A 20,393-nucleotide genomic window follows, 5' to 3' on the forward strand; every position below is an offset into this window, starting at 1 on the left:
GAAAGTCTGAAAAGGGAAGTTGTCTTGAGACTTAGATCTGTAATTCCTTTCAGCATTTCCTTTTAAACTTCATGTTTACCTTCTGCAAAAATCTAATACCACCTGTTTGGTGCAAATTTAACAGATATTTTCATACTTTAAAATTTGGCTTTTTCTCCAATCCAGAAAAGTTTTGCCCTAGACTTGGGTGAGATGGTTAGCTTCTGCTGTTGCAGGAAGTGGTTTGACTTAACTTTTTTTTCTAGCTTTCTTTCTATCTTTATGAGCTGAGAGAGATTAACCCAAATGCTGGCTATGACACGTGACCAAGAAGTTTTCCGTTTTTTGAAACAGTTAAACTGTTGCTGGTTGATGACAGTTTGAGATGAGACGACAACGTCTGTGAGGCTGTAGGTAAGGAGTCTTAAATTCATCATCATCTAATTCAGGAAATCTGATAATGGTTTTAATAATATCTGTAACTGTGTTCTGTATGCTTCAATACAAGTTGTATTAGCATGACTATTTTATTGTGATTTTTTTTTTTTTTTTCATTTGAAAACAACGTGGAGGGTGCTAATTTTTAAATGTAAAATTGATATTCAGAATCTAAAAAAAACCCTGTATATCCTCAGATATCCACAATATCTAATCATCTGTAACATCCTGAACAAATGATCATTTCTCCTGTCTGTATCACTTCTAAGTAGTCATCCTCAAAAGTAGAAAAGATCCGCAATACTGTTTGGGAAAACCACTTGAGTCGTGTTTCCCTCTCCTTACCTTGTCTGGCTGCAGCTAACACTGTGTGTTTAACTGGCTTCCTTGCTGGTGACCGTGAGGGTTGTGATCAATAATGGTGGATTCTGCAAGAGTCGGTGAGTGGTGGAGGTTCGTCTCTAGTTGATTGTAGGTATTGCTGGAGACTAAAGAGTCTCTTCCCTGCTCCATGTAACTAGCTTGGTACTACTTTATTACTCATCAGTCGTTGCAGTAAAAATAGGACATGGGGAAGTGTAAGGGTCATTGTACAAAAAATACTCCTGGTTTACCCATGGGGACTCTCAACACTTCTCTTTATGGAGTATTTCCACCACTGCTTGGTGGAAATGCAACAGTAGCATGTTTCTGCATAAAGCTATTTAGATTCAGCTTGTTTTGTCGTCTGCTTTGGAGCCAGCCACAAACAAAATGGAAAATGCAAAATTAGCTTTAGATTTCTCTCCATAAGTAAGCACTACTTTCTGGCTTTTAGAAAATCACAAGGTTGGAAGATGTTCAAATAACACAATAGAGTGTTCTAATTACAGACCAAACAAAGGAGGGACAAGATTTGTTTTCCTGCTAATACATAGTTTTTGCAAACTTGGTGACATGCTCATATTTGTAACTGATAACCTTACCATTAGAAGCAACTTGTTTCCATTTGGAAATATGGGTCAGAGCTGAAAGAAATCACACATGGCTTTAAGTTCATTTTGAAATCACGTATAGTAATCGGAGACAGATTTTGGAGCAGCGTTGTAAGACTACATTTCAGATTTTCTATACTATATTTGGAGGAAAAAAAGTTGTCCTGCCTGCATACACAGCACAGACAGGGAAATTGTATAAAAAGAACACATTGTCCTCCTGGGCTGTCTGTAGTGGTTTTTATGTGACTGCCTCAATGTTATAGAATGATTTGAAATGCATTTTTTTTCACAGAGCTGTGAGATTTGGTAAACTAAGTTTGGATTCTCAGATTCATTTTTTTAATTCTCTTCTTTGCCGTTTAGCTCTTTGTGTCCAAAGGAAATTCATTTAAAAGCAGCATTTCTGGTTTTCTTTACCTCTCAATCCAATTACATCAATTGCACGTATTTGTTCATTTTCTTTTTCAAATGGAACAAATAGCCCCAAAACTCTGTGTTTTAAAATTTATGCTGTATACTACAATGAAATTACAAAAGATGGCTTTTGTTGTGCTGTCCAGAGTCTCCAGCTCATCTCTGTGCTATCAAGTCCCACAGACTTTTAGCAGCAGGAGAAGGTACCTCTTCGTGGCCTGTTTCTACCAGGTCACATGGTGCTTAGGTGGTGCAACGTCTACCAAATTCTCTGAGGCCCACAGTGTGCAATTTCTGGAAATGTATCTCTGCTGCATCAGCTCAATTGCTTTGAGTTGCTAATCATTGTTGAAGCCCACATACTTGTAAAATCTTTCCCTTGATGCTGGAGAAGTCTCTCTGTTACGTGTACTGTTAATCAGAGACCTGAAACATGATGTTTGTACTGATCCTTCCTAACCTGGCGTATCTAAGTGTAGCTTGGATTGATCTTTTAAAAACAAAACAGAGCATCACTGGAACTCCAGTCAGTTTCTGTGCATCCCATCTCTCAGTTAAGACTTCTACATGGATTTACCTAATCCATTTCCGAGGTGGTGATGGATGCCATCTGAATGAAGCTGCTTTGATAACTTTCATGGTTTTCTTTGTTGATAGCTTTAGTCCTGTACCACTGAGATGAGTTGAAATGTTGGCCTTTGACAATGTATCTGCCATGATAATTTAAGTGCCATTCAGAGCACAATAACAGTTTTCTTTGCCTGATAGCCTGATAGCACACCCTGCACAAAACCACCTCCTTTTTCCTTCCTGTGGAGACTTCCAGCATCTTTTGTCACCGTGAAACTGTTTGCTGCAATGCCATCTTTGCCTAAGAGCAGGCTGAATGCTTGCTTCAGCTCATTTACAACAGCACAATCTCCTGCTGAGGTTGTATTTGGAAACCTGCAAACTTGTTCTAGGTGTGGGTTCTTTAAAGTTATCTGTTTCAGAAACCTTCTCACAAAATTGATCTGCATCTATCAGTGGTCTCAGTCTTAATTGTACTGGTAGCTCTTTTATCAGCATCCAAAAGAGGTGATCATTCACTCACATAGGAGTGAGACCTTGTATTGTGGAGTCTACGGACTCCCATCATTTTTATTGCAACCTGAAGGACAGTGAGGTGACAACTTCCTGCCTGGATTAGGAGGAAATGTTTTGGTTTTTTTTTGGTTTTTTGTTTTTTAAGAAGGTTATATAAATGGGAAAAGCACATGTGAGTTTTCTGAGCTTGCTTTTGCAACCTGAATGAGGCAAATGCAGCTCCTACTAGCACTCAGTCTGTGTATGCGGTTAGCTGTTGCTGGATGCTTAGGCTGATAATTGTTTAAGGCACATACATCATGACGTTCCAGATATTGAATCATTCTCTTGTAGTTGAGCTGAGTACTGTGGGTCTGTAGTGTGTTTTTTCCAAAGTTTGTTCCTATGAACTAAACCAGCACAAACAAATGAAGTGACCTCTGACTCCTCCAAGACACGCACCAGTTTTTCAGCACAAGTGCAACATGAAAAGGGGAGGTGGGTGAGAAAAGGAGGAAGAAAAACCCAGAAGTGAATATGACTGAGAGCTGAGGAGATGTGCTTTAAGGATGTGCTTGCCTTTTGTTTCTTCTTTTCCTGCCCCACCCTGAGCAAAACCACCACTGTATTTGCTGCTGAATCAGATACCAAAGTGCCTGAGCCAGATGTTGAAGCTCCTCCTAGACCAGGCATAGTTGTCCTGAACTTATTTGCTGCTCAGGATGTTACTAAACTTTCTTCCTTTGTGGGCAAGGAGCGTAATGACATAGATAATTTGTAAAGATATTGCAGTGTTGGAGTTCAGGCTCTGAGAAAGTAACCTTCATGGTTGGTGGGTCCAGGTCCAGCTTGAAGGATGATCTCAGTATTCATAGAATCATGGAATGGTTTGAGTTGCAAGGGCCTTTAAGCCTACTCAGTTCCAACTCCCTGCCATGAACTGCACGTCATCCATCAGATAAGAAGGAGCCAGGTAATGCACAATGGGAGATGGATTCAACGCTGGCATTCATGTGGGAATCCTCAGCCTGCATGTTAAAGCTGATAGAAGCCAGACCCCAACGCATACTATAGAAGAGACTGATTGTAACACTGTAGGCAACCACAGCAAACGAGAACAGAAGCTTCTCCAGGCTCTATGAGTCAAAATGCATTTCTAGTGAATAATTTTACTACAGACAACTAAACTTTTTCCAGAAGGAAAATATTATGTCAGATTTTCCAAATGGCCAAGTGCTCTCACACGTACTGCTTTTTTTTTTTTTTTTTTTGCTCTGGGTTGAGAGGCTTATACTGGAAAGGTTAATATATCACTGGTATGTTGCACAATGGTTCCGTTATCAGGAGGAACAAAATAACAGCAACAAAAAACAGACAAACTTTATTGCAGATTAATCATCACTAATCAAATTCCCACGATGATTTTTTTTTCTGGAGGAGGCACTTTGAGTGGCAAAGGAAGTGGAGCCAGCCCAAGTAAAAGCATCTCAATTCCTCCTCAATTCTTGCCCTTGGTGTGAATGAAGGCAAGGGTTGCCCTCAGTCTTAACAGCGACTTTGACTTGATCATTTCTTCTATTCATGTTTGAATTTTGTTTGAATTTCCCTTGGAGAATTTTGCAGTGGCTCCAGATTGAGTAGTGCATAGCTTTATAGACTTGAAATATTAAGAGATGCTCTACAGACTTTGTTTGGGAAACTTCTTTTCTAGTTTAATTTTTCATCTAGAGTTTGGAACTTTCTACTGTATCTTTCCAAGAGTGCAAAAGATTGAAGAAAGGGAACCTCTTAAGATGTAGAGCAAAAATTTTATAACATAATAGAATAAAAAATTAAGCACAGAGGGTTATTACCAGAGATCCATCTTTCATCACATACAGATGTTCGAGGATTGAAGCTATTGCACTGCATGGATGTTTTAACTTGGGTAGGTGGGATTCCCAGGGCTCGCTTTGCACCCAGATGGAATCAATGAGGAATATGAGCTCTGTGAGCTCTGTGAGTTGGGACACTATATGCACACAGCAACGGCAAATGTAAGACACAGTGAGCACAGCTGCACAGCCTCAGAGGATGGGGAGGAGAGATGTGTAGGATGTTGACCCCTCACTGTGTCCATTCCTCAGGGCTTGGGAGGAAGGAATAATCAGCCTTCAGACATCACGTTATGCATTTAGGAAGGAAAGAGTCTGAAGGAGATGGTTTTATTAGGGAGTGCAGTGAGAGGATGAAGGGGAATGGATTTAAACTAAAGATTTAGATTAGACATTAGGAAGAAATTCTTCACCATGAGGGTGGTGAGGCACAGGCTGCCCAGAGAAGCTGTGGATGCCCCATTCTTGTGAATGCTTAAGGCCAGTCTGCATGGGACTTTGGACAACCTGATCTGGTAGGATGGAAAGTTAAATAGAAATTACTAGTCGTTCAAAAAGGGCTTGAAAAGGCATCAGATCCTTCTTTTAAAAAGAGTGTTTTGAAAGCCATCAGTTAGAACATGCAAATTAAATGTAAGGACATCAACTCTACTTACACCACAACTCAATTTTACTATTTAAATGCATTTGGCTCTTTCGTTTTTGCTCTTCGCAGCCCCCCTCGGGGGGGGGACAGGTGAATGCCACTCTTCTCATTTATGACTGTTGGGGTTTACTCACCAGACCTGGAATCGCTGCACTTTGGCTGCCATTGCTGCAGGCTCTGACTGCTCCTACCAAGTGCAACACATCTGTGTGGGACTGTGGGTTCAGGTGGCTCTACTCCCCTCATATGAACAGAGCATGCATACAAGGTTTCTGGCATCATCTTGAGTCACGTTTGCGAAATAACATTTTGATGCCTGATCCATCACAAAACAAAGCAAGTTTGCAGTCATAAATTTAGGTGCATTTACTGGAGCTTGTACTCAGACTTCTCAAATAATCAAAGACATTCTATTTTTAGCAGCACTGTACCCTTGGTATTTACCTTCTGCAAGCGGATGCCTTAGCTGCTCATATGAGATAGCATCACATCAAACCAACGTCTTTGTTCTACCCCTTTGTGTGCAGGGGAGCAGCGCAGCAGGGCAGGCACTGCTGGCACCTTCTGCTCCTCTCGGGGCCCATCAGAGGTGGTTGGCAAAAAGAGTAATACGGGTGCCCACCAAAGGCAGAACAGGGGCTCACCCAAGGCAAACCACAAAGAATTTCCCCTTCTAGTTCCTGCTGCAGCTTCAAAGTTTTCTTGTAAATTGTAAGTGCTATCTCTGCTGCCTTTCACAGCACTTCCCTTGCAAGAGCAGCAAGGGAGCTCTGCAAAAGAAAAATGGAGTGTGGGAACAGATCAAATGTATCTGGAGCTGTATTTTCCCCCCTCAGATGGGAAGTGGGAGCAGTGAGAAGAAGGAAGGGAGCAGCTGTAGGATCACAGCTGAGAACTGCTGCAGATATGTATGGAGAGGGAGGGAGGGAGGGTAGGCGACACTTCCATGTGCACAGCACGGTGATCGGATGCTATAGCAGGCAGTGGGCAGAAGGGGATCTGGCTGTCTGAATAAGAAGCAGGCCTCTTGTTGTAAGACAAGTTGTGCTAGAGAGAAGTTATTTTATCATGTTTCCTTTTAATATTGTTTTTAAAGTCTGAGAAGTTTAAAGCCTTTCCTGTTCAGTAAACTGAGTTTGACAGAATGATCTACAGGCTGATGGGTTTATAGAACTACAGAATGGATAACAGTATGGCAAATGTGCAGTGATTTGTGCCCCCCAAATAATTTAGAGGTCAAAATCTGTGTGTACTCTTACCCCCTGGTGAGTACGAGGTGCTTCCTCCACCATAAGTCAACTGTTGTCTGATGTGGAACGTGTGTGGACATGAACATGGTGCAGGTCAGCAATGTGCTGTAAGGTCCTACCCAAGCTATCCTTGTGATGGATTACTTATGTAGTGGCAGTCAAACTGAAACTAAAGTTTCTGTTTCTTCAGCTCATAGGAAATTGTGTTTCTTGGGCTATTCATGGCAAGCTTGCTTGCATTTTTAATTCTTTTTCTAATACCTCAGTTTGTCTTGTGGTGCTAACTCTTCCACTTTTCCAGAGAGTTTGGGATGTTCCAAAATTACCATCACCACATGTCTGCTTCAGGTAAACATGGAAAGTTTGGATGAATATCTGAATCTCTGTGGGGAGAAGTTCTGCAAAATTGAGCTGGAAGTATTTCAAGCAGTCTTACTTTGAGATTTCTGTCACTTCTGCTTCTGCTTGTATCTGTAAATACAGCAGGAATAACCTTTCCTATAGTATCTCATCACTTCAGATCTGGCAACATCAAAAGTAACAACGCTTTTCTGAACACTTAGGCTATAGAAACAGATTTCTTTCAAGCACTGGAGAAAATTTGTGATTCTTATGTGATCTTCCTAGAGAAAACATTGGATTTTTATTTTTTTTTTTAATTCAAAATTAGATGGCTTTAAACTAAAAAGTTGCTGTGTGGCAAGCGTCATATGCAGATGTAAAATGAGTTCAGAGGTGGCCAGTCTTATTCATGGTGGTTCTAAGGCTCTACTCTGCAATACTTTGTAGCATACAAATATTTGGCAGGAAGGATGTAAGTGGGAGGAAATTATCTTTTCCTCACCTGATAGGATGGTGAAGGATGGTCATGAGTAACCAAACAGTACTCCTCTCATCCCCTCTCGTACTTCTGTGATCTTATTTGGTCTTAAATCAGCTCAATTGCCATGAATTTCTGTGATGCTCAGAATATTTTCCTGTCATTGGCTCAGTGGTTGAACCACTCTCATTCTACTGTTCAGTATCTTAGAATGCACAAGAAGTGATACACATCAGACAAAATTTTTCATTTTTAAAAAAATTATTGTAATACTGTGTATACACAATGAGTTTTTGCCATTTGGAACGTTATAGTTCAACTTGCACAGCACGGAAAATGGAGGCAGGTGTCGTGGATCAGATGCTCTCCAGAAAGAGATGCAGTGTGCTGCCAACAGGAAGACCTAGAAGGAGCTATTTTTTTTTTTTTTTTCCCCAGGCATGTTCTTTTACATATTCAACTGAATTTCTACTATGGACAACTGTTCTCAAAACATATGTAGGCCAAACCATACACAAAGAATACTTTTAGCTTCAAGTTCTACTTGAAAATGAGATATTAAATTGACATAGGAATGATGAAAATAGACTCCATTATGCTATCTCATATGATATATTGTGACAGACACACTTTTGAAACAACTGTTACCTTTCCTGGGACCTTCACATGCAATATAATTAAGAAACTAAGTGACGCAAGAGGAGATATGGCCATATGCAGTCTCTTGCTGCCTTAAAAAAGCGTGCATTTTTGTTGATTCGTGTATCATTATAATGATACTTCCTAGCAGAATTTTATTTGCACAGGGAAGCCCTGTAGTTAGCAGATCATAGTGGACTGCAGATGGATTTGTAGTCATTTAATACGGATGTGAAAAGTTGGTCCTTCTAGCTGCAAAACTTTGGAAGAACATCCCCCATTCTCTTTCTTTTCTAGCTCTTAAGAAATTTACTATTGTAGATAGGAAAAAAAAAAAAATCCAGAGATAACATACCTCTGCCCTATAGTGTACAAGTAGTTTATTCAGATTTGTTGTTGTTGTTGTTGTTGTTGTTGTTGTTGACTGATCCTGCTGTTTTTAATGGCCTTCACATAGCAGAGAAGAGACCTAAGGGCTTTAAGCTAGTGTAAGATTTCAGAATGACACAGAGGAAGACTGTTGGTCTCTGCTTAATTTTAGTTTGACTGACAGTCTAGTACGTCTGTTCATATTCTGTCTCTCTTCATCCCATCCTTGTGAGAAACAGAGCAACATCTTATAAAAATTAATATTTTCACCAAAACTGTGTATTTGGTTAAGATATTCTGCTGCCATCTGATAGAAAGTAGGACTCAGTATAAGTCTTCTATCACTTGTATTTTATCCTTTTTTTTTTATGGTGAAAGGAGTTATTGCTAGTAGAAAAATTTAGAACAAACTACAGTCAAGCTTCATAGCACTAAGGTACTCCTTGTATTTTAGTGCTGCTGTCAATAGGCAGAAAATCACCGAAGCATCCAACTGTAACTGTCTCAGGTTAGTAGGTTGCAGTCTGTAGTACAGACTGTGCACTCCTGTGGGTCTGTGGCACATTGCAAGTGATAACTCAGATGCATGGTAATCTATTATAAAGCATATCTCCACACCTGGCTCCGTATTGCAGTAAGTATTTTTTACTTTTCTCGTTGGGCATGCTTGATGCTATTCTTGCATTGCCCTAAGCCTGAGATCTGAATCAGGACTTTAGGACCTGCTTGGAGCTACGTGTACTTATGCTCAAACTAGGGTGATGTTATTTTAGGTGATAACACAGTTTCTTCCTATTAGGTATTAAGTTGGTACAGGAGAATTATGTTGTTATTAACTAAGTTTTATTTATTAGGAAGAGAGTAGATAAAGTTGACATGATCATCGTATCAAGGATCAAATTAAAACCTCACTGGATGAAAGCTTCTTTGTCCTAAGAGTTGTTTAACAACAATGCTTGGAAATACTGTCTAAGAAGGCTACTATGATTTTGGCCAAGCTAGGCCAAACTTTTTCTTTAGGTACATCCTTCATAGAGACTGGATTATGTGTATCAGCCCATAAATGAATACGGGAATATTAAGCTGAAATCCTTATTCTCCACATGGAAGTGGAAGAATGCTGGGTGGTGAAATATTGCTACAAACAGAACAGATAAGATTTTCTACTCTTCCCTTTGACATGAGAGATACAGGACAACTGTCCACGTAAATTAGAGCTGTCTGTAGAACTCTGTGGGATAAAAAAAGTGACTACAAGGACAGCCATTAGAAACAGGAGGTGAGATGACTTCTGTGGTCCTTGCTCAGGAAGCAGTTTGTTGTGAGAGGCATCCCTGAAAGTCTAACATGGCTTTATCAGGTAAAAAATTAAAAGGAAGTGTAATAATTAGCCCTATAAAAGGAGGAATGATTGTAAATGAGCATGGCTGTATAGGAAGTGGGAACTCTCTGCTATTTACTGATGAAATTGCAAGTTTAATTGATAAGTGAAACGATGCTGTTAAGTTTAGGACATTTAACATTTTTCAGCAGACCAAACTGCGTAAAGTTCTGCTCCATCTGATACAAAGGGCTAAAACAGAACTACAGACCCAGGCGGTGCTGAAATAGCATTATTCCTGATCTCCCTCACTGATCAGAGATGTGACTGATGGCTGAAATAAAATCTACTTCCTAAGTACAAATTATTCCACTCTGAATGATATTTTTCTACAATGGAAAAGGCATAGGAATGCTACTACTGCTTTGCATTTTCACTACGATGAATTTTCTGTTGTTTCCTAAGCTGGCATTGGGACTCTCTCTGCTGTTTGTGCCCTAGGTGCAAATGTGTGACATGTTAGCTGTGAGAGTGGCATGCTGCAGATGGCTGGAAGAAAAAAATAAAGGTGGAATACAGCAGGCAAAAGAGTAAAAAAAAAATAATAAATAGTATGATAGGTTACTTGTTGTCCTCTCTCTTTACCTATAGGTGTTTCATCTGTCCCCCTTCATTTCCATCAGCTGTGCGTTAAGCATTTCCTGCCCCTGAGCTGTACTTCAGCAGAGATAATGTACAGCGTGGAGAAGGCTGAGAGCAAAATCCAATGGCAGAAATATTTATCTAGGTGTGTTGATTTTAAACACTTCTCTCAGAGACACAGCAATATGTTTTCTACTTCGCAAGAATGCTCTGACTCACCGCGTGTGGCGTGAGCTTGTTTTTGCATTTGTTAACCTACTTCCTCTTCTGTTTTTATAGCCTTTCAGGCCTGTGGGTTTAGTATAATGGTGACCCTAGTGCTGAATTTTATTTTTCTTTGATATTATTTTGGTAGGCTTTGATGGGTGTTCTTCATGTACAGTGTTGCTCTTCAGCTGAAAGAATGCAATTAGTGACTGTAACCAGGTGCACTTTGATTTAAAATGTTTTCATGTTGCACTGAATCCCTTCGTATTCATTGTGCTTCTGACTTTGGTGCTGTAAAACGTCCCCAGGAACAAAGCTGGGAGAAATTAAAAGCTGGTTTTGATAAATACTGAAAATTATATGCAATGGTTTTAATTTCTTCATGTTGAAAAACAATGCAACAAATTATATTAATCGCACACATATTTTTCCTTTCTTGGATTATGGTACTTGTTATAAATACCTGGTTTGAGATGAATTGACATTGAAACATAGGAATAATTCGAGTCAAAACATAGAAATACTGCTATCATTTTGTTTCTTGATGAATTGCCTTTGCATTTCTTTCTGTTTCATTGCATAGTGTTGCTTCACAGAAAACCCACATACAAATATTACTGATACTGTACCAAAAACTCAGGAAAGTTATTGGGTAATACCAGTCACCCTGCTCATTATATACTCTCCATTTCTGGACATAGCAACATGTCAAAATGAATTCAAAACCTGATAACTGCAGGATGAAACTTGCTCTAGTTCCATGAGCTGCTGCAGGAGAGGAACGCTTGCTGGCTGTCACTGTGAGATAGAAGCCATAATCAAGCTACCAAAGACGAACAAATAGAAGTGAGATGAATTGTTTACTTCTGTAATTCCTGCAGAAAGCTATAAACTGAAAACATTACGGGTTTTTCTTTAGTTGGAAAGTTAACAATGTTACTTTGCTTCCTTTATCATCTCAGAAACAGTGATTACAAAGGTAATAGAGACAGAAAATAAGTTTTCTCCATCAAAGGAACATTTGAAATAATTGAAGTATTTTGACTGCTATCAAGCAAGATTTTGTGAAAACAGTGCTTTTGAAAGGAATATTATGGAAAATGTTTTTTTTTTTTTTTTTTAATTGTTTTATCAAGACTTAGCATTAAGTGAGGAAGCCAGAGATCTGTTCTCTGCAAGTCTTCAGTATTTCTCTTCCAGTCTGAGCCTGATTCTCAGAAATGGGATGGCTTTACATTGTGTACAGATTTGCATGCACTGTAACCTTTCAATTGCTCACCTCTGCAGTGCTCATTGCTTCCACACCATGTGCACAGAAGTGAAACCAGGGTTATAGTATATTATCCATTGACTTGCCAGATGGGTAAAATGTCCCTTGACCATTTGACAGCCACATGACACCTTTAGTTGATGTCTGAGCTCTGGCTTCATATCAGCCAAATTCACCATGCAGGTGCTGTGGTATGTACTTCCTAGCATCCCAAACAAGAGGACTAATTCCCAGGAGAAGTAACCCCAGATGCTGACCCCCTGAGACTACTGTTCACATGGTCAGTAAAACCCCTTCCTTCTTCCACTGAAAGATTTGAATTCCCAAGGCAATCTCCAAAAGAGATTGTGTACGACTGACTTGATTTTGCTCTTCCAGTTAGAAACGTGATTTGTCCCTTCATCTATGTGATTCTCCTTGCTACATAAGTAATCTGATCTCCTCATTTTCTAGAAATTAAAGCTGTCCTTTCTCACTTTTCCCCTCCCGTGTTATCTATCCAACCTCATGTTAGGTCCTTTTTTTTTTTTGTGCACCTGTACTTCCTCCTGACTTTTTTTCCCACCCTTATCTGTGCTGCTACTTCTGTTTGAAACTGCCTCTGAAGATTAACTTCTAAGAGGGTTTTCAGCATTTTCCCCTGTTCCTTTTCTCTGAGGTGAATCCCATAAAATTCTGCTGCCCCTTTGCTCTAGAAACCCACATAAACAAAAAGAGGGAAAAAAAAAGTCTGCCTTGGTTCAATGCCTGTATCCAGCAAATCAACGGTAGGAGGTTTCAAAACTAAAATTTATATCCAGATGCTAACTGTTTGCCAAAAGGCAAATTAGCTAATTATATAATGAACATGAAGTGCCTCATAAGCAGTTGCGCAGGGCTTGGCAGCTCTGTCTTCCAAAGTAAGGGAAACAAATTCCCCTGCAAAACCAGCCTGAGCTTGGCCCCAGCCATGCTAATAACTGTTTGGAAGCATCAGATTGTAAAAGCATCAGATAGGATTCTTCCTCTCCTTTCTGTTAATGTTTTGTCTGTTTGCTGACTGTCTCCCTCTCTGTAATTTTCTGGAAATAATAAAAAAAAAAGAGGACAGATTTTGATTACTACCAAATTCTTTCTGCAAGAGCATTTGCAGAGCTCATATTGAGGGTGCCATCTACTGGCTCACAGAGCTGGTAACACTGGGCAGCAAAGGGTTTCTACCTGGAAATCCCAAGGCAGCAGCTTCTGTACCTTATGCCTTTCAGATTCTGCACAATCTCACTGTGCTCTACAGGCAGACAAAGAAAATCTGAGAGAGGAAATGCTGAGAGTTTGTTTTTCTTTTGTGTTGTTTCTTGTAACTTTGGTGTTTCACATTATAATAAAATGTGTATGAAATAGCTTCAGTTTCAGAAAAAATGAGCTGGGGCTCAGTGAGATTAAAATCAAGAAGTCTTTGCAGACTTGGAGTTTACTGATGGTGCTCCTACTTAAGATCCAGGGCACAAGCTTCTACTTGTTTTTATTTTTATTTTTTAATAGAATATCATGTACTGTAAACATCAGGCAGAGAATACTTAATTACAACCCCATAAACTCCCAAGAGGAGATATGTCAGAGTTTTACAGGTGGAGGATTTCAGAAGCAAGTCTGAAGGATGTGTTTGAGCCAAGCGTTGGAGCGGGGACACAGCCAGCTCTGCTCTAGTCTCTCAAGTCTGATCAGCTCTCCAGCCTGGAGGCTTCTGAAAAGCTGTTGGGAAGTGATTTTGCTTTGACACCAACATGAAATACAAAATGGTTTGACTCTCCAAGTTTCAAAGGAAGGAAAAATGTTTTTCTGCATATAGCTGCTGCAGATCAGACTGCCAGAATGGTAGAGCATCTCTGCACCATGGCTTTGAGTGGTGGATGCTCTGATGGATCTGGAGAAGCACTTCAGGGAGGAAGAGCGCTCAGTGCCATTTCCAAAAGGTCCACATCAGTAGGTTGTCCTAATATCAGTACTGCAGCAAAAATTGATCTGAATACAACTGAGTAGCAGGTAAAAGCTTTAGCAGTATTTTCTCCTCTCCTTTCACAGCTCAACTTCTGTAGGGGTTCTTGCATAACTAATTAAGTGCAGGAAACAAAGAGCACGAGCTTTGCTATTTGCCTGGAAGTTAGTGTTTCTATCATGGCGCATAACATTAGGTGAGTGATGTTGAAGCACTACCTTCTCGTTACTTTATTCAAGAGAGTTGTGTTTCTTCATACTTCTGTATCTTCAGCTTGTATGAGTTTAAATCCCTTTGGAAATATTCAAAAGGTATCTGGACTCAGTTCTGGGCATTGTGGTGATCCAGCTTGAGCAGGAGGTTGGACCAAGTGACCTCCAGAAGTCCCTCTCAGCCATTCTGCTGTACTTCGACCTGTCATTATTTTCTTCCACATCTGTAGCTGAAGGGCATTTTCTGGAAGAAAATGATTTTCTGGGACCAGGAGAGGATAAAGGTATGAGATCTGTGTCCTCCCACCACAACGATGTCCCGTAGTCTTGTCCATACTATAGTAGGACATGCTGTAGCACTCCTCGTGTATATTAGTACCTCGTCACCTTATCTTCTTTTGCTCTGAAGCCTTCTTTGAAATAGACTTCTGTGAAATCAGGGAGTTTCATTTTCAGGGGTTGGGAAGACCTTGCTTCCCAATTGTTGCTCTTGAGCTAATGTGCCCAACCATCTTCTCATTTCAAAATTTTAAAACCAAGAGCAGAATCAAAAATCTCATCCATGCTGCTGCTAAAATAGTTTAAAAAAAGTGTCTGTTTTTGTTTGTTTGTTTGTTTGTTTTGTTTTGTTTTAGATCTAGATTTAGAGTTTGAGTTTCGGATTGTAATGTGATTCTTTAGTGCACTTGTAATGTGTATGTATCAAACTGTGGAGGTAAGATATGTTAATTGGTTCCAAAACATGTCATTTTTCCATGAAAGGTTTAAAATGTGTGGTACAAGCAGGGCCAAAGACAAAGCGTAGTGGCTGCCAGCTGGACATGAGAGAGGCTTGCAGGGAGATTATACACGCAGGAGAATGGCTTTCGAGATAAGGATAATCTTTTACATAAACCAAGTCTTCCAAGGCAGTTGAATGGGTGAGTGATAAGGACAATAATAGAACTGCAGAATGACACAGCTGATATTATCCTGGTATTCAAAGATGATCAAGAAGTTGCCAGCAAAATAACTTCTCTTGATTACAATGGCAACACAGATACTTTTTTTGCATGAAAGATCTCTTGATTAATGCTCTCATTTTGTGTTCTTCAGGTCAACCCAGTAGCCATGGAAAGGTCTGCAACTTCTGACATGGCCTCTGAAAAGCCGAATCCTTCCCACAGTACTGGAGCTGTTCAGATGAGGATCAAAAATGCTAACAGTCACCATGACAGACTAAGCCAAAGCAAATCTATGATTCTGTCTGAGAATGTGAAAGTCCTTGAGCCTGTAAGTAAAATACTCCTCATATTTCATGTCTTCCAAGTTTTTAGAAGTCACAAAGTTATCTTGGGTGTGGTTAAGACACCAGCTTCATGACAGTCCTTTGCACAAAGGGATTTAATGGCACTATTACATTCTTAAGTGTATGGCTGGGCACTGGAAGAACAATTTTCCTTTGCTGAAACACAGAATTTGGTGGCCAGAATAACCACATTTGAACTCTCAAGTGTTACGGTACTTAAATACAGCTGCTGTAGGGGGATAATACAGTATCAGAGATATGTCAATTTCTAAACAGGTGAAAACCAGACGAAAGAAAGAAAGAAAGAAAAAAGAAAAAAAAAAGGAAATTACAGTTCTGTACATAAAGGATAACTTTGCCAGTAAGAAGAATGAGGCTTGCTGTAAGAATGAATTAATTGCAAAATCAAGCACAGAAGAAACCTTAATATTTTAATAGTCGACAGAGTTGAAAGAGCTGACTCATTTTTTTATCTATTACCTTTTTTTTCCCCTTGAAATTAGGTAGTTAGCAATGAACTGTTCCGCCAGTTGTGTCCCTGCCCCTGTACTCCTCCTGAGCTGCTAAACAAACTGATTGGTATGAGTCTCCCCTGGTTAATTTCCTTCCATAATAGTGGCAAGTTGCAGCTGAGGCCATATAATGTTACAAAATTATTTATGCAGTGCTAGCCACTTTTTGGACTCCAGATCCATTTTGTTTTCAGAGAATGCAAATGAGGGAGAAAACTCTGCTGGCTGGGGACAGAGTCCCAAGTCTCGGTCATTTTTCACAACCATGTAAGCTATTAATTTTTGTTTTCTTCATATATTGCATTCCAATGAAATAATCAGCTTTCTCAAAAAGTTACTAAGTGGAGAAAGTCAATAATAGCAGCTGAATTCTCTACCCTAAAATTCAAACTTTGTTAGAAATACGTTTGTTACTCCCGAGTTTCTCTGCTATACCTGAACCTATTTCAGGGACATGTATTTCTGCAAAGAACAAAAATCTCTTTATATGTATCATTTCTGATCAGTTTGAACAATTCTTACAATTTCCCACAACACGTTGCACATATTTCTTCCTTTTTATCCAAAGCAAAATGTTCCACCAGTACGGACCTGAGATGATGTTTATAGTAATTTACTGGGAATACTATAATGTATTATCGGGAAGAACTGTACCTTTGAAGAAGTTTAAAAGTTAAGTATATTTAATGATGCCTAACATATTTTATTGGCTGTGTTTAACAAAAGGCACTAGGCTGCAGTTGTTTTTGACAAGCATGAAAACATCACAGCATGAGACTGCAAAAGGAATTATGTAGAGAAATTACAAGTGATCCATCTCTCAATGAATTATCCACCTCAATAGCCTGCAGAACTCAGCTACCAATTAACACCTACTTTATTACATGTTGGGATGTACTTAATAACTTTCATGTGTTTATGCACTATTACCTTGACTGATGCCTCTTGTACAATTAGGCATAATTGGCATATCAATATGCAAAAGTTAAAAGGATTAACCCTCTTAAAACTAATGAGCATTTCTGTATCCAGCTGCTAAATGAGACAAAATTAGCATTTTTCACTTTTGGGCAGGATTTTATCATGCAGTTTCTCATTGTTGATATTACCTTGTTACATAACTTTAGTTTTGGGGATAGTATGCAGGACTGTTACAGAGCAAGGGCTCTAAAAAGTTAAATGAGACATAAATATTTCCCACCGCATCCCAAAAACCATTGCAGGTACGATATCTGTTCATTGGCCGAGAGCTGAAAAGTTGCTTTGTGCCACGTTTGTTTAGTAGCTAATTATCTAAAAGCACAGTTTTACTATGTATATGTCATTTTTCCCAGCAATCTTGGCTCCAGTATAGTAGAATGAATGCTTGCCGTGCTACTAATTCCCTTCCTATTTCGATTCTTTTCATCTCTTTTTGCCACGCTGAATTTTCTGACTAGATATTGACAGACTGAAAGTGGGCGTATTTGCTTCCATAAGCCCCTTAAAGTTGTTTGGTGACACCCCAGCCGAAAGCAACATTCCTATGGATCCCAATGTTTTCAAATACTTGCATAATACGCCGTTCAATTTGAGTTAAAAGACCACTGAAATTTCAATTGCATGTGTCAACTGCATGCCAGCAGATCTGTGCATGCGACTTGGGAAGGATTTAGGGAGAAGCAATGGGGGGGAGCAGTCCCTGGCATCCAGGAGTCTGGAAAGAGCAGGGCTCAGCTTATACGCACATACATACACAGGTACATTCAAATTCAGTAATCCTCTTTAAAAATTCATGACATACTTTCTTGGTACACTCACAAACCTCACTTTTACATTTGGAAGCATGCAGACCCCTGCTGAAAGATGTGTATTACTCGTGTGCCAGGCTAAGCCAATTATTTTGTGCTAGAAGGGAAAAAAAAAGGATCTATCTTGATTTTCTGTTTGGAAATCTTCAATTTTTTGAAGAGCTTGCCTCTGTTCAGATCATTACAAAGTATCCACTGATCATTGCTTATTTTCAGTTTTACGTCGACTGTGTATTTTTGTCCTATCGTCGGGGAGATTTTTATTTCTGCACCTATAAAGAGCTGAATAAAAGACTCCATGTTACTCTGTCTCTGCCCATATTAGGAATATGCCTACTATAATTCTATTAATAAATGGGTCAAATCCTCTTTACCTAACTTATGCAAAACACACTGACTCCAGTGGATTAAGGCAATCAGCATTTGGCACATTTTGAACAATCAGCAGAACTATATATTTATCAAACACGATTGAAAGAAAAATAAAATTAACACTCTGGGCATAAAGGGCAAAAAAAAAACCAGACGCAAATCTAGAAAGATCGCCGGTGATTTATGGAGAAGAAAATACATAGTTTTCTCAAAGGGATTTGTTGTATTCTACACTGTTGGCTGTGATGTTCCTAAGCACACCTGGGGCTATACTTCTGAAGGTGGACAGATTATTTTCGGCAGTGTGACAAAGAAGGATATGCATCATACATCAGCGGGGCCATATGCACTTATGCGTTTTGTGGTTGTAAAGATGCAAATGGGGGAGGCAGGAGCTAACTCATGCAAAAGTGAAATGTGGATTCTTGGGGATTTTTGTTATTTATTTGCTACGGAAATGCTTGAGCATTGTGCAAAGGTTGAAATGGATATTAACATAGAGTTTAAAGAGCATAAATCATGAAGCTGGACACACACTGTGGTAAGCAAGGGCTCTCTCTGTGCTTAATTTAGTGTCTGAACCAGGAACGTAAATGAATATTTGCTATTTTCATCTCTTAAACCCCAGGGAAGTGCATTTTGCTTCATTCAGAACAACTTCAAACAATGAAACGTCTTTTTTTATTGGTGCCTGTATTAAGAATTAGAGCCTATTTAGACATTCCAAAATGGTAATGTATTAGAGCTTTTTCTGATGAGGTTAAACAAACTGGTAAGTTGATTTCTCCCTCTAATACGTTATCATGGAGTGGGAAGCAATCTTCCTTTGTTTCTTACTCCTGTGATTGTAGCACACTTGCCAAAGTTATGGCTAGCCAAAAAGACAGAAATAAAATTGCTAAAAATATAAGCCTTCTGTTTAGCAGAGTTTTTGAGCCATATTTCACAATCTCGGGGCTTGTACATGTTTACTTCAAATCAAGCTTATAGTCAAGTTTGAGGCTTTGTTTGTATAGATTGTCCTGAAGTAGATCCTGATATTTAATTAAAATGACACTAAATCACATTGAATTGATAAGACTTGGCATCTCAAACAAAGGTAATTGCCCGTATTGGTTTTGTACAAAAATAGAGCTGCTTGGAAAATGTGCAGCCAACACAGACTGTCAACTCCATTTATAGATCAATATGTGAAAACCATTGATCAGGCAGGCATGTGTAACAGTAACACTTTGCATTTATTTGTTGTTTTTATACCATGTTAAGGCTTACAGGATTATCGGCTTCCAAAATATTTTGACTTCCTCATAAATATGTTATCTGTTTAATGTTAATTACAAGACAGGCTCCAGCCCTCTTTTCGGTTTCATTGCTATGGGTAGTGTCAGCTGAAAATGGATTATTTCAATCTCTGAGAGATCATCACAGCTTCTTTTATCATATAGTTTATTTAGGGAAAGTTTCTGAGGATTTGTTTTTACCCAGTTTATTCTTTTTCCTGGAGGAAAAAAAAAAAAAGACAAATCTTGACAAAATATTTCTAGGAGCAGAAAACCTCCTGCTTTCATTGCTGGAGTGGAAGGTGACTTATTATGTTCTAACAGTGAATGTCCAGGCCTTATTCTCCCCAGATAATCATGTACTAGTCCATAAGCCTAGGTCCAGTGTTAATTCTGAGACATAAATATTGTCACAAAACACAGAAATATCAATTGGAAAAACAAATATATCTGTTGGGCAGCATTATCTTTATCCTTCCTGGAGCAGGAGAATGAGAATGAAACACGCCATATGTCCTTTTGCTGTGTTCAGCCTGGTTCTGTACCTTCAGAATTGAGATCTGCTGTGTGTCATCCCCACTTACCCCTCTCATGTCTCTGTTTCCCCATCCATCCTGCTGATGATGAACCTGAGTGCACGAGGATATTTCAGGGTTCCGTTTACTTCAATGAGCAAGTTTCCCCATTGGAGCAATGGGATTTGGCTCTCAACCCTTTTTCAGGGTCTTTTTCTTAACCTGCAGGCATTATTTCAGCCCCATATCAGGACAAGTCTCAGAACAAAGCCTTTTGTTTTTCTGGTGGATTTTTTCCTCTTTTTTTTTTTTTTTTTTTCATTGTGTATACCCTGTGAGAAAGTATTCTCTGTTGCGTGTTGTATATTTTTTAAGACTTCAGCCAAGATAATCTTTGCTAAAAAGGAAGAAGTTAATTTTATTGTTAAACTGCCCATTTTGTTTACCATCCATGCATTTTCCCTGTACTATTTCAGCTGTGTTGCTTGATAGACAGCACCATAATGAGATCACAGAAAAATGAAATGACCACTACCTA

General features: G+C 39.2%; 1 protein-coding gene across 4 annotated transcripts in view; it reads left to right on the top strand.

The window, feature by feature from the left end:
* Positions 1-242: 242 nt before the first annotated feature.
* Positions 243-20,393, top strand: part of ARHGAP15 (Rho GTPase activating protein 15) — a 315,622-nt gene continuing 295,471 nt past the window's right edge. Inside the window, exons 1-3 of one of the 4 annotated variants that reach the window (XM_085227840.1) lie at positions 258-393; positions 10,444-10,579; positions 15,194-15,370. In XM_085227840.1, the coding sequence (XP_085083966.1) occupies positions 15,209-15,370 (162 nt within the window). In that variant the 5' untranslated portion in view covers positions 258-393; positions 10,444-10,579; positions 15,194-15,208. Of the gene's footprint in view, positions 394-804; positions 858-10,443; positions 10,580-15,193; positions 15,371-20,393 lie in introns of those variants that run through there. The other 3 variants (XM_085227838.1, XM_085227841.1, XM_085227842.1) reach the window with 3 other exon arrangements.

The sequence above is a fragment of the Meleagris gallopavo genome, chromosome 7 (assembly GCF_905368555.1).
Source record: "Meleagris gallopavo chromosome 7, MGAL_WU_HG_1.1, whole genome shotgun sequence".
In the NCBI taxonomy this organism is placed as follows: domain Eukaryota; kingdom Metazoa; phylum Chordata; class Aves; order Galliformes; family Phasianidae; genus Meleagris; species Meleagris gallopavo.